We start from the raw sequence: 13,674 nt of genomic DNA on the forward strand, positions 1-13,674 counted from the left end.
GGGGTAGCAAGACATTCAGAAAACCAAATGCATTGGAATTTAGGTAGGAAAAGACAATTCTGTGGGTGTGACCCCCATCACATCTGGCAAGCACAAGATTAGAGAAGTCTTATGTAAGTAAAATCTTTTTGAGTTATTTTGCTTTAATTGAGAGTACTCGTGGCAAAATACTAGGTGTACTTTCATGAATGAGAATACTTGCTTGACATGTTTTTGACAAACAATCTGTCCAGTATCTTGAAAGAGATAGCACTGAGGAAATGGGTTTCACTTTGGAATGACAGAGACTATTTCTGGACTTGTTTACCCAGCTTGTTTAGACCTCTCTTGGAATGTAAAGCAGTTTTTTTTTTTGGTCCCTCTCTCTCTCTCTCTTTCTTCACAAAGCACCCTTGACATAATTGCACACTTCCTCCTTCATTATACTTCCCTTCTGAAATCTGGCTCCAGCCAGTCTAGTTTGAACAATTACCTTCCACTCTAACCTGGACAGGTCTGCTGCTGTTTTAAGCTATGTAAACATAGACGGATAGTTCCTTTTATATGAAGCATTAAGCAGGCACGCAGGTTTCAGTATTTCTGATTGTCAAATGCTATTGCTTTTAAAGTGATACTTAACTTTGCTTTCCAATTTTATAATGAGTCAGTTTGTTGCCTGTTGCATATCTTACTCTCTGTTACCTTTGTTTAATCAATGTAGAGGCAGCATATTCAGACAATGAAAAAAGGCTTTTGAAAACTTGTACCATTAGACCTTCCAGAATAGGAATTTGAGAAGTAATGGCAATTAAAGAAACATTTTTTAAAAATGTCATTGCTTGGTATACTTCTTCCATAATTTAGAGTTAAATGACTATGGAAATTTAGCACAATAATTTTTAGCAAGGAAAAAGGGAGACAAAAAAGATTGAAAATATTGTGCAGGAGCAGAACAGAAAAATCTGGGTAACCCAGGGCCCAGTTTTTCTTGCCTTAACCTACGTCACAGTTTAGAGCTAAGAAAAACCTTTGTATTTCTTTTTGAAAGACAAGATGAATGAATGAAACTAAAAGTGGATAGATTAATCAGGGTTGTTGAAAAACCATCACATTTTTTTTCCTGTAATTGCTAATCCTGGATGCTATCCACACATTTTGAGGGGTTTTTTTTAATCTAAAATTGAAGAGGACCCAACAGCATTCTGTAGAAAGAAAAGCAGCTTGGGAACAGAACTGTGTGAAACAAAAGCAGTTGATGGAAATTGAGTATGGCCAGGAAAGGATTTTGATTTGATTCTGAAATGGTGTTCACTGTGTGCAAAGTCATAAATATAACATCTGTCTGCAGTTTCTTAAAGCAGCTACATCACATGGCAGATCCATAATAAAGAAATCCCCTTTTGTTTGCATAGATACAAAAAAAAGTGAGAATAGAAAACCTGGATTTGTTTAAAAGAATAGAATACATTCAGATACTGATTTTTTAAAAATTATTTTCTTAGGGGGGAAAACCTTTTAATATATAGCACAAAGAACATTAACAGAGATATTGGAAAGCAAAGCCCTATTTAATTAAGGATTTGCTTCCAATAATGCCCAACCAGATGTACATTTAGAACTATTTATGCTACAGTTAATCCTTGATTTACAATCATTCACTTAACAGCAGTCTGAAATTACAGCGGTCTGAATCTCTGCAAAGACATTGTTTCATTCTCAAAGAGCTGCCTACCACAGGATGGAGCTGAAATCCTTCTGCAGGCAACTTTCATTCTGCCCACTTAATGACTTGGGAGTTTGTTTAATTGCCACAACTGGGAGTGCTGACTCTGTGGTTGTTGAATGAAGCAGTCATATGACATTTTGTTTAACTATTGCTTCACGAGATTCTGGTCCCAGATGTGATCATAAGATGAGGACTACTTGCATTTAATTCTGCAGACTTACTCTGCATTTAATTCGGGAGCTCAAGGCAACATATATAGCTTTCCCTTCCCCTATATTTCCAGAGTGAATGGCCCAAATCCATAAAGTAGAATTCTGTTGCTAAGAGCAGACTACAATCTGGTTCTTTCTGATCCTAGTTCTTAACCTCTATAATACAGTTGGTCTTAGTTACTTAGTCACATCCAAATTAGATGTTTGGACAGCCAGGGAGGAAGGTTTTCAGAAGATAGGTTCATTCATTTGTTCGTTCAGTTTAGACACCACCCAATTCCAGACTGAGTCTGAGTGTCTCACAGAACAGGACAATATAACAAAGAAAATCTATCTAGAACAGTAAAGAAATGGCAGATCCAGTCAATACATAAAACAAGTACCATATCCCTAGCAGTGGTTCCTAACCACCTTAGCCAAAAGCCTAGGAGATGAACCAGGTGTTTAAGGATCTGCAGGACACCATTCAGGTGGGAGCCACCCATATTTCAGGAGGAATATCATTCCAAAAGGCAGGTGCCCTAGACTGAAAAGCAAGATTATTTATTTATTTATTTATTTTTTATTTTATTGCATTTATATACCGCCCTTTCCCTGAGGACTCAGGGCGGTTTACAGGGAGTTAAAAATCAACCATACAAAAGTTAAAACCCAATTTAAAAAATATTAAATCAACCCTGTACTATTAAAAAACCCCAATTAAAATGAATGTCTCCTCAGCCTGGGCCCGAGAGCTCAAAGAGCCAGGTCTTCAGGCCCCGGCGGAATGATCGGAGGTCGGGAGCAGTCCTCAGCTCCACCAGCAGCTGGTTCCAGAGGGCAGGCGCCCCCACTGAGAAAGCCCTATCCCTGGGTGTCACCCGCCGGCAATCTCTTACCGGCGGGACCCTGAGCAGACCCTCCCTGTGGGAGCGCACTGGGCGAAGGGCGTTTGATGCCGGCAGCAGGTGTTCCCTCAAATTAGCAGTTTGCCTAGAACAAGTTTGGTCAAGTGGTTAGGGCACCAGTCTAGAAAGAGTTCTAGTTCTAGTCCCACCTGTGAGTTCTAGTCCCACCTGAGCCACGAAAGCCAGCTGGGTGACTTTGGGCCAGTCTCCCTCCCTCCCTCTTCCCCCGCTCTCTCAATCCGAACTACCTGACAGGGTTGTTATGGGGAAAATTAGAGGAGGAAGGTGTGTGGGGTATGTTCGCTGCCTTGAGCTATTTGTGAAAATAATAAAAGCAGAATTCAAACTGGCAACCAATACAAGTTGCAAAGCAGGAATATCACATGGGCATATCAAGCAATCTATTCCAATATTTTATCACTTGTGAAAGCTGTCTCTCTCAAATCCTGTTATTTACAAACCTAAATAGTCCAGAATCAGTTCACTTTACAGACTGTTGTGCTTCTGTTCAGGTATAGCCAAACTTGCTGGCAGGGACCAAAAACCAGGGTTCCCATTTATACAGCTTCCTTTTTCTTTGTGTAAATGTTTCTGTTTTCTGCTTTTGATTTCACATTAATTAAATTTTGGGATAGGTGGGATAGGTTATTAAACTGATGGGCATTTGGTGCTAGCTTTTAGAGCTTTGTGATTAAATTTGCATTGTATATTTTAGTAATTAGGTCTTTTATGCTATGACTTGTTTCCTTTTTTCTATGAAAAGCTTCAATAGAAGAAAAATTAAATACACAAAAACACACAAGTCCTCTATAGTAACCTCCTCTTTTAACTTGGTTTCTTTTCAGGTGGTTTTGGAGTGTACATTAAAGAAGCAGCTTATTTACAATAAAGTTACGCCAACTTTTCACCACTGGAAGATTGATGAAAAAAAATTTGGCCTCACATTTCAAAGTCCCGCTGATGCAAGAGCATTTGATAGAGGAATTCGTAGGGCTGTTGAAGATATATCTCAAGGTATGCATTATTCAGGGATTGTTTTGTTTAAAAAGCTTACACCTTCCTTTTTTTTCTTTTTAGTTGTTCATTTCATCTGCTCTCACTAGCCTACTTACTGCCAGTTTTAAAGAATGAAAGCCAAAAAGTATCACTGATATATATGTGCACATATGCAAAAGGAAAATGCTTGCTAAAGTCTTGAGGAAAAAAAGAGCAGTATGTTTAACAGTAAAAAAAGTCCAGATCTTATTTGGAAAAAAAAACCCCCTGCAACTTTCAGTAGTCAACAAAGTTTTACTTTCCTTCAAAAAATACTTTGTTCTCACTGTCCCCTTATACAGAATGGAGCAATGTCCATACTCAATTTGTAAACAGGCACACACCATGGCATTTGAAGTTATTTGGTCCTTGTCTCAAACTTTGTAACATGCGAACTGTCCCTTGTCCTCAAAGGGTGACTTTTGGGAACAGAGCAATCATTCAAAATCAGTGTATTAAAATAGATATATATTCCTGTTTTCTACCAGGAAAAGGATATGGAAACAAAATGTGCCGCTGTCTAAAGTGTTTCCTCACATAATGTGTTTTATTATATCCTGTATTATAATGATATAAATATTCCTTATAAAACTCTGGTGCTATGCTTACTGAGAATCTCTAGAAAACAAATAAACCCAAGTTAAAATTTGATGCTTGTGTCTTTCACCCATAGGTTGTCTGACCTCACATGATGAAATCGAAGTGCCTGCAGATGGCTTTCCGGTAAGTGTTTTCCAGTCCACTATGTTAATTACATTGACTGAAATTACAATAACTCTTAATCTAAAAGAGATACTTACATTCATTTTTATCCGTGGGTAAAAACTGTTTTGGGACAGTTTTGCCTTGAGATAAGGCTGGTGGACATCTTTTATTCTTAGGGACTTGCACAACTATTACCATGAAAGCTGCTAACGAACCAGTGTGGTTTGCAAACACATGAGTGACAGGGTCTACAAGCTAATTATTAACTCTTCTAATCCCTGAAAAGAAATGATTCATTGACAGAAACTGTGATGGTGGTAACATATTGTTAGGGATGTGGGATTTAACAAGGCAAGATTTTCAGATATTGTGTTTTCAGTGTTAGGGTTCAGCCCCCAAAGCAGCAATGTTTCTACCTCTTAAATGTCTGCTTGGTACCCTAACCCTATCAAAACAGTCAGGAATTTACAGAAACAACATGGTAAAAGCTGTGCTCATAATACAGTAAAGGTAAGCACAATAATGAAATTTTCAATCTAGGCTTAACACAATGGTCAATAAGAAGTATATTTCCTAGGCTTAAATGGCAAAGATGCATGTTTCCTTATCACTTCATAGAAAAGACTTACCCAAACATGAACACGAAGTGGTTCAGTTTCCTAATGTACTTGTTCTGAATACAGGTAGTCCTCAACTTATGATCATAATTGAGCCCAGAATTTATGTTGCTAAGTGAGTAATTTGTTAAGTGAGTTGTGCCCCATTTTACGACTTTCTATGCCACATTTGTTAAGTGAATCACCACAGTTGTTAAATTAGTAACACGGTTGTTATATGAATCTGGCTTCCCCATTGACTTTGCTTGTCAGGACATCGCAAATGATCACCTGACCTCAGGATACTGCAACCATCATAAATACGAACCAGTTGTCAAGCATCTGACTGTAATTCACGTGACCGTGGTGATGCTACAGCGGTCATAAGTGTGAAAAATGGTGATAAGTCACTTTTTTCAGTGCCATTGTAACTTTGAACAGTCACTAAATGAACTGTTGTAAGTTGAGGATTACCTGTATTCAGAAAAGTGTTTTGTTTTAATTTCATGTATACCAGTATCTAGTATCCCAACTTTATACTGAAATGGTATTACTGGTGGTCAGGATTATCTGAGAGCAAAAGCAACATTAAAATGCTGCTTTTTTTGCCAGAATTTGATTAAAAATTAGGAACGTACAGGAATAAAGTTTATGGATTTCATTAGGGAAAAACAACTATCCTTCCAAAACCATCAAGAGAATCTGACTGGGAAACGTGGGTTGGAAAAAATCTATAATTTAAACCCTGGAGCAGTGACCCGTATGAAGACTGCAGCAGGCAAATCTTTGTGTATACAACCTCATTGTTTCCTGCTGTAAAGAAAAGAATCCAGCTGAGTTATGTCTATGTAGCCTTCTGTTGAGCAAACCAATTCCCGAAAAAGCATTTAACATTTTTGGAGAGAGAAGATTTACTGCTGACACCTGCTACCGCAGGGGGCTCTCTCTTCTTTCTACTCTTATTGTATGAACTGAATATACACTAGCGTGATAATTGAGCATAATTTGCCAGGGTTCCCTTTGTGTTTTTACCACTCTGGGCAATGCAAGATTTCTCCAAGATCTTGAACTTCTGAGGATCGTAGGTAGCTGTCTTTCTTTGTGGTACGGCCTGTTTCGTCAGTAAGCAAAAGAATCTTGCAACATGTTTGGGTTTTTGAAAGCAACTTGCATATATCCACAGAGAATTGTTTCTGTCATCCCTTTAAAAATTTCTAGATTGTTAATACATCCACTTATGCCATTTTTTTTCCTGAACAGGTAGGCATCCTTCAAAACCGGGCTACTATCAGCCACCATTTTTACTATTCAAAATGTGAATGTGGAATATCTCTACAAATCTTGAAAATAAAAATGATACTAGTGCTTTATAGTACTTGATTCCCAATTTTTAGAATAAATTGATTAATTTTGGTAAGGCAGGGAGCCTGGCTGGTGTCAAGAGAGGTTTCCTTGTTGGCTACAGATAAACACTTCCTTACTTAAACTAGTCGTTCTGGTTTGGAATAAGGCAAAAAGGAAAAAAATTACAGACACAACAAAGAAGATCAACATTTTCTTTTAATACATATCCTGAACCCTTCATCTGCTTTCTTGTTTGCATATATAGTATCAAGAGAGAAAAAAAACCCCTCAAACAGTGAATCTTTGATGAAAGTACTTTCTTCCAAAAAGCAACAAACAACTAATGTTAAGTAAGCAAAAAATTGGCAGAGTTATTAAAGCAAAAACAAAGCCAGTATCTTAGAACAAGCTTTCATAACAAGCTTGGTAACAAACTGAAACTTATTTCCAAATTTAAAACTGTTGTTACTGATGATATTTGAAAAGGAAATAAATGTTTCAGGCAACTAAGCAAGCATTTTATATCATGTTTTCAAAGTACTGTGTCCAACATGCAACCATAGAATATAACTATAAAGGTGAAATTATCTGAGAAGGAAAATAAATCTTCTGTTTTGCAAAAGGCGGGGTCTGCATTGTCACCTTTAAATGTGTTCTAGTTTGAATGTTTAAACTGGTCTAATGGAATCTGTTCCACAGTTTTCACTTATATCCAGGCTTTCAGGCTTTGGTAGATTCATTGATTTCCCATTAGTTCTAAAACAGACACCTGAATATGGATTAGAGTATTGGACTAACCCCCACCCCCACCCCCAAGGGTATGGGTGTGGGTGTATTCATAGTTCAACAATAGATCACATGTATTTGCAAGGCAGACCTTTATATAAAGAAGCAATCACATTAACTTCCTGGTAAGATAATTTATGGCCGCAATTTTCATTGCCTTGGCTCAAGAGCAGGCAGCCAGAGGTCGCAACCATTTTGTGCCTTCCAGATATTCTGCTGAAAGTCAGGAACAAAATAGTGATAGCTATAATTTGGCTCATTGGGGAGGGGGGTGTTTAAAAGATAAGGAGAAAAAAATGTGTATAAAAGCTCTGGGAAGGCATTAAGACCAACAGTCACACTTTAATTGCTTCACAATTATTGGGTGATTACTTCCTTGTGGTGGGGATAATAAGGGGGAAAAAATCTGTAGGCCTCTGAAGCTTAATACTTAATATCACCCAGTGTAAATTGTGGCAAATATTTTGGACCACCTATCATACATTCACCGTTTCTGCTTTCTGCAATTTTTTAGAGACTAAGAAAGTTGTTTTCCACTGTGTTTTATATGTAAAGAGAAGTGCAAACTTGGAAATAAAATTGCTTGTCTATGAAGAGCCCAGCACCCCTATGTCTTCTCTTTGTATCACTATGTATATGGCAAACCTTTGACAATCAAGTAGTGTCAATAGCATAGCATGACTTATCTGTTAGAAAATCAGTTACTTTGTACCAATATTCAAATAAAATGTGCATATTTTGATCATCATATGAAGATACTAAAATATAAAAGGAAATATAATGCAGCAGTCTTTTGAGAGAATGCTGAAAGCGATCTGGATATAATAAAAGAGTGTATAAAGAACAAAACCACAAAAGAAAATAATATTTAAAATGAACACGTTGTGTAGCAATATGAATACTTCAACTCACTAAGTTACAATTAGTTTGATAAAGCATTGTATTAAAAAGAAACATTGAGTTTGAAGGAAGCACTAATGTAATTGATCAAGCTTGTTTTAATTTAATAGTGTTGAAGTATTTGTTTTAGAAAGGAAATCTTGAGTCTTGAAATAGACAACACTAATTTGGACGGTATTATGAGATCGGAAGGACTAGGAAGTTGCACAGGAAGAACAGGAACTGGAGTAATAGAAATGGAATGAAATGACGTCCTGCCAAGTAGAAGGCCATGAACTTGGAATGATAAGCAACATTTTTTTATGGGCTGAGAATTCAGCTGGAAGTAACTAAATAAAGAACCAGGAATGACTACTGAGCTATTGATGTAATGTGTAGCTGGAAAACCAAAATCAGTTTTGGATTGATTACAGGTAGTTCTCGACTTAACAACCACAAATGAGCCCAAAATTTCTATTCTTAAGTGAATTTTGCCCCATTTTACGACCTTTCTTGCCACAGTTAAGTGACTCACTGCAATTGTTACATTAGTAACACGGTTGTTAAGTGAACCTGACTTGGCCACTGACTTTGCTTGTCAGAAGGTTGCAAAAGATGATCACATGACATCAGGGCACTGCAACCATCATAAATATGAGTCAGATGCCAAGCATCTGAATTTTAATCACGTGACCATGAAGATGCCACAATTGTCATAAGTGTGAAAAACAGTCATAAGTCACATTTTTCCGTGAATGGTCACTAAACGAACTGTTGCAAGTCAAAGATTATCTGTATTTAAAAATATCCAGTTAATACAGTTAAAAAGCAGACTACTGTCAGGTAACAGGATTGAGACGAAACAGGCTTCGTCTCAGTCCCGCCAAGACTGAGTGGCTGTGCATATCGGCATCTCGGGTCAACCAGACTATTCCATCTCTAACGATGGGGGGCGAGGTGTTACCCCCGTTGATAGGGCTCGCAACTTGGGCGTCCTCCTGGATTCACGACTCAATTTTGAAGACCATATAGGAGCCGTGACCAGGGGGGCTTTTGCCCAGGTTCGCCTGGTGCGCCAGTTGCGACCCTATCTGGACTGAGATGCCCTACGCACAGTCACTCATGTGCTTGTGACCTCCCGTTTGGACTACTGCAACGCTCTCTACATGGGGCTGCCCTTGAGGACCACTCAGAGGCTTCAACTGGTGCAGAATGCGGCCGCCCGAGTTGTGATGGGGGTCTCCCGATACTCCCACGTAACACCTCTACTCCGCGAGCTGCATTGGCTTCCGGTTGCCCTCCGGGTGAAATTCAAGGTGCTGGTGATGACCTATAAAGCCCTACATGGCTTGGGTCCGGGTTATCTGAGGGAACATCTGCTGCCGGCATCAAGTTCCCTTCGTCCAGTGCGCTCCCACAGGGAGGGTCTTCTCAGGGTGCCACCGGTAAGAGATTGCCGGCGGGTAACACCCAGGGATAGGGCCTTCTCAGTGGGGGCACCTGCCCTTTGGAACCAGCTACCAGTGGAGCTGAGGACTGCCCCCGACCTCCGTTCATTCCGCCGGGGCCTGAAGACCTGGCTCTTCGAGCTCTCTGGCCCAGGCTGAGGATTAATTTATTTTAATTGGGGTTTTATTTATACAGGGATAAATTTAATCTTTTTTAAACTTGGTTTTTAACTTTTGTATTTTTGGTTTTTAATTACCCTGTAAACCGCCCTGAGTCCTTCGGGAAAGGGCGGTATATAAATGTAATAAAATAAATAAATAAATAAATAAATAAATAAATAAACCCAATATGGTTGAGGGGAAAAAAGGGAAGGGTTGGCAGAATTGGGAACCAGTCCTAAAAGCACAGCTTAAAACTCTTTCAAATCTAAGTGATCTTGCTGTGTAACAAAATTGTATTCAACGAGCCTCTTCCCAGGAGCTTTTGTTAGCCTGGAAAGAGATGGGAATATTTTCCCTGTGCAAGATACTCCTTTCCATCAAAATTTGCTTCATGAAATTTGGGGATCTTTTAGATCTTACTAGCTTATTTTGAACATAAACAGATAGTCTTCAGCACTGTTGGGATAAATTATAGACTATTTTGATAATCCCTGATGGATTTTTAACCTGCCTCAAACAATAATCAAAACTATCTTCATAGTGTAAAAATTGCCTCCAGTTCACAACGCCAAAGGAAGAGATGTAGGTTTCACTGATTTTTGTAAGGTCTCTGTAAACTACTTCTGGCAAGTCACATTTGGAAGAAGAGAAGTTCCCAAACGAGCATACTCCTAAAGAAATAATGTTCCAATAGATAGGATCTTCAGGGCTAATAAAATTAAAAGCAGATCTTCTCTCAGTGGAGAATCTGGAAAAGCATTTCTTCTTTGTTCCTTTACATCCTCTATTTTTCAAACCTCTGCAGCCAGCAGCCTTACATATGACACTTGAAACCCACTTTAAAAACATGTAGCTAAAATCTGTTGAGTGGTTTAAGCTTGGAAGGAGTGCTTTCTCCCATTTGAATCTGGTATCCGAAAGCCTCCACACGTGATTCCTTAAAAGTGTGTCGGTACAAGGATACTCTGTAGGATTTTACTCAGAAATCATTTTAAATATACAGTTTGATTGAACTGAATTCCAATCGACAGTAGAGGGAATGATCTGGCATTTTTAATTTTAATTTAAGTTGATTCAGTGAAGCTTTTTCATAACACTGTCTTTAAATTATGATCATTAATCTAAAAGGAAAAAAATGAATTATTTTTTCTCCTTAACTACTTGGGTGCATCTTCATGAATCGCTCTATCCATGTTTGTGGGAAGGAAGATGTGAGGATTTGTGTAAACTATGTGATCTACAAAACTTGGGAAACAGTGACTTGCTGTAGCTACAGTAAAGGGGTGCTGCTAAAGATATATTCCCAGTGGGGAATATATCTGTTCTCTCTGAACATCTGAATAAGGGAGTTACTTATGAACCCTATCATAAAATGCTGGCCAGCTGTTGTGAAATAAAGGCTGTTTTCATGTGTAACTTAGTGGTTGGGTCAGGAGAATTTCTATTTTGAGCTTGCTTTCTGAGTATGCCAGAAAACAGCAAGACATCATACTCTATGCTTGTTCTCCTAAGGAATTGGCCTAATATTCTTAAGCATCTGAAATGAGTGTTCTCTTACAGTATTCGTGTTTGATTGAGAGGTAACTTATGCATAAAACCTATGTCTGGTTTTATGTAAAGAGATTCTCATTGATTTGAGCAGCAACAGAGACCCTAGGGCAGGGGTAGGCAACCTCAGCTCTTTTATGACTCATGGACTTCAACTCCCAGAATTCCTGACCCAGCTTGGCTGGCTCAGGAATTCTGGGAGTTGAAGTCCATGAGTCATAAAAGAGCCGAGATTGCCTTTCCCTGCCCTAGGCCATGATTCTAAATATCTTTACATGACAGAAATCCTACATTATGAAAGAGAACCAGTTAATATTGTAAATAAAGTAGACAAAAGGTGGCACCTTTAGTAATGCACTCAGATCCTTAAAGAAAGAAAGAAAAACTGCTGTATGCTGTTCACCCATTTATGTGGGAAACGTTCTGTCTTAAATGGCTATAAAATATTTCATAGACCATAGGCTGCTTCTGAAGCTATTCAGTATGTTGGGCAAGAAGAATGCAACTAATTGGAGAGAAACTGTTACTGGCATTGAAAGCAATCGCTGCTGTCTGTGAAATCATAAAGCAGAGCTAATTTCAAATTGGATGTTTCTTTTTTTAAATGTGTTCTGAAGAAGGAGCCTGATGAGTAAAACGCTTTTAGAAAATGTGAGAGATCCTATAAAAGGTAAACGAGTAGAGCATTGGTATCCCTTATATTCAGTTCACTTCTTAAATTACTGTCTGAACATGATTTGCAGAAGAGCACAATGTTCTCTCCTCCAAGCTTCATCCTGGGAAAAGTGTGGAGAGGAGGTATTGAAGAAGAGCAAATCCCAATCTGTTTTTTATTTTCTCTGCAGCTGTCTTCTAGCTTTGAGTTCTGCTGGACTGCTACAGCTGGAATCATTTTATTGCTCTTACCCAGCATCCTTTTGCTTGTGCACGCAGAAATGTTTTAATAGTCTTGGAAAAAAGTCAAAGTATGTCTTAGCAACCATAGAACAGTAATTATTATACCAGCAGCTGAGAGCAAACCAGGTTTCTGCTGTGTATTGAAAACTGGTATAAATTCCTTTAGAGGTGGTAATGGGTAGCTTACGCCAGTGTCGCAAATGAACGATATTGAATATAGGTGTATAATTGGTTTGGCAGTAGAAAAGAATCAGGTATATCTGTGTTTGTGTATAGTGAGATAGAGACTGTAATTAACATTAATGGGGCAAGGTTATTTTACTATAAAATGTTTGTTTTGGCTTATTTTTCACTATGATAACAACTTGTGTTGGGCCTCTTGTTGGAATTATGTTTCCTGATTAATTTTTTGTTTTGTTACTGTTTTATTAAGGTTTTTTTTTAGGAACAAACCCATGCAAATTCATAGTCTAAAATGGAGAGTAAATAATTTACATTACATTACTGTAGTTCTTCCTGATGCTTAAAACCATATAGGCCAATATGTTGCTACAGTGCAGGATAGGTACACTGCACGTTCTGAGGACTGCAGGAATGCTTACATTGGCCAATACTTATAAATTGAGTCTACCGGGTTTAGTGTGCGGACAGTGCTCAACTTTATGAACAAGTTACATTGTGTATAAGTCCATTTTGTTTGCAAGCCCAAGCAAACATGCCTATGTGGCATCCTGTAAAATAACCTTCTCTCAACTTCCAGGACCTTCTACGTTGGAGTTTGTGGACACATTTGTTTGCATCATCAAAAGTTTATAAGTAGAGTAATGTCTGTGTATGCTGCTGAAGTGAGCACAACTACCAGCTTTAGTAACGAGATCCTAAATGCAGCTAGATTTTCTTCAATGGGACATTAACAGATGCTATCACCACAAATAGGACTGTGTCTTAGCCTCACTTGTATTGATTTTTTAAAATCAACAATGTTTTGACCTCGAAGAAAGAATTCATTGGATCAAAGCAGTTACACTTGATAGAAAACTATCTCCCTTTGTCTATGCTGAGTGCTTGATCTTAATGGCTCTTTTAGAATAGCCTTCAACGGCTGCATTCTGAGAAAACTGAAATTGTGAAAAAATCATTTTCATACAGATAAGGCAGAATTCCCCACCCTGAATACTTATTTCCTGATGGCAGCTATTTTTCAGTTTGGTACCGCTTTACTACAGTGGCAATTGCAAATGAAGTGTCCTTTGGGCGGTTTATAAAAACAAATAAATAAATAAATAAATAAATAAATAAATACACACATTCAGAGCATAGAGAACAGGCCTCAGTGCAGCTTTGATCAATGCACCTCCAAATAGATTGCACAGCCCTACAAAACAGCCCATCTCACGGTGGAATTGATTCATAATGTATGTAGCTAACTTCTCTGTTAACAGCATGAATGTTGCTATAGAGACACTTTGA

The 13,674-nt window shown here is 38.2% G+C and overlaps 1 protein-coding gene across 2 annotated transcripts in view; it reads left to right on the forward strand.

Annotated features, from left to right (window-relative positions):
- Positions 1-13,674, forward strand: part of SPRED1 (sprouty related EVH1 domain containing 1) — a 79,270-nt gene that overhangs the window by 53,014 nt on the left and 12,582 nt on the right. For both annotated transcript variants that reach the window (XM_083349240.1, XM_083349241.1), the window contains exons 3-4: positions 3,650-3,818; positions 4,513-4,562. In XM_083349240.1, the coding sequence (XP_083205366.1) occupies positions 3,650-3,818; positions 4,513-4,562 (219 nt within the window). The remainder of the gene's footprint in view (positions 1-3,649; positions 3,819-4,512; positions 4,563-13,674) is intronic.

The sequence above is a fragment of the Vipera ursinii genome (assembly GCF_947247035.1).
Source record: "Vipera ursinii genome assembly, chromosome: 1".
NCBI lineage: Eukaryota > Metazoa > Chordata > Lepidosauria > Squamata > Viperidae > Vipera > Vipera ursinii.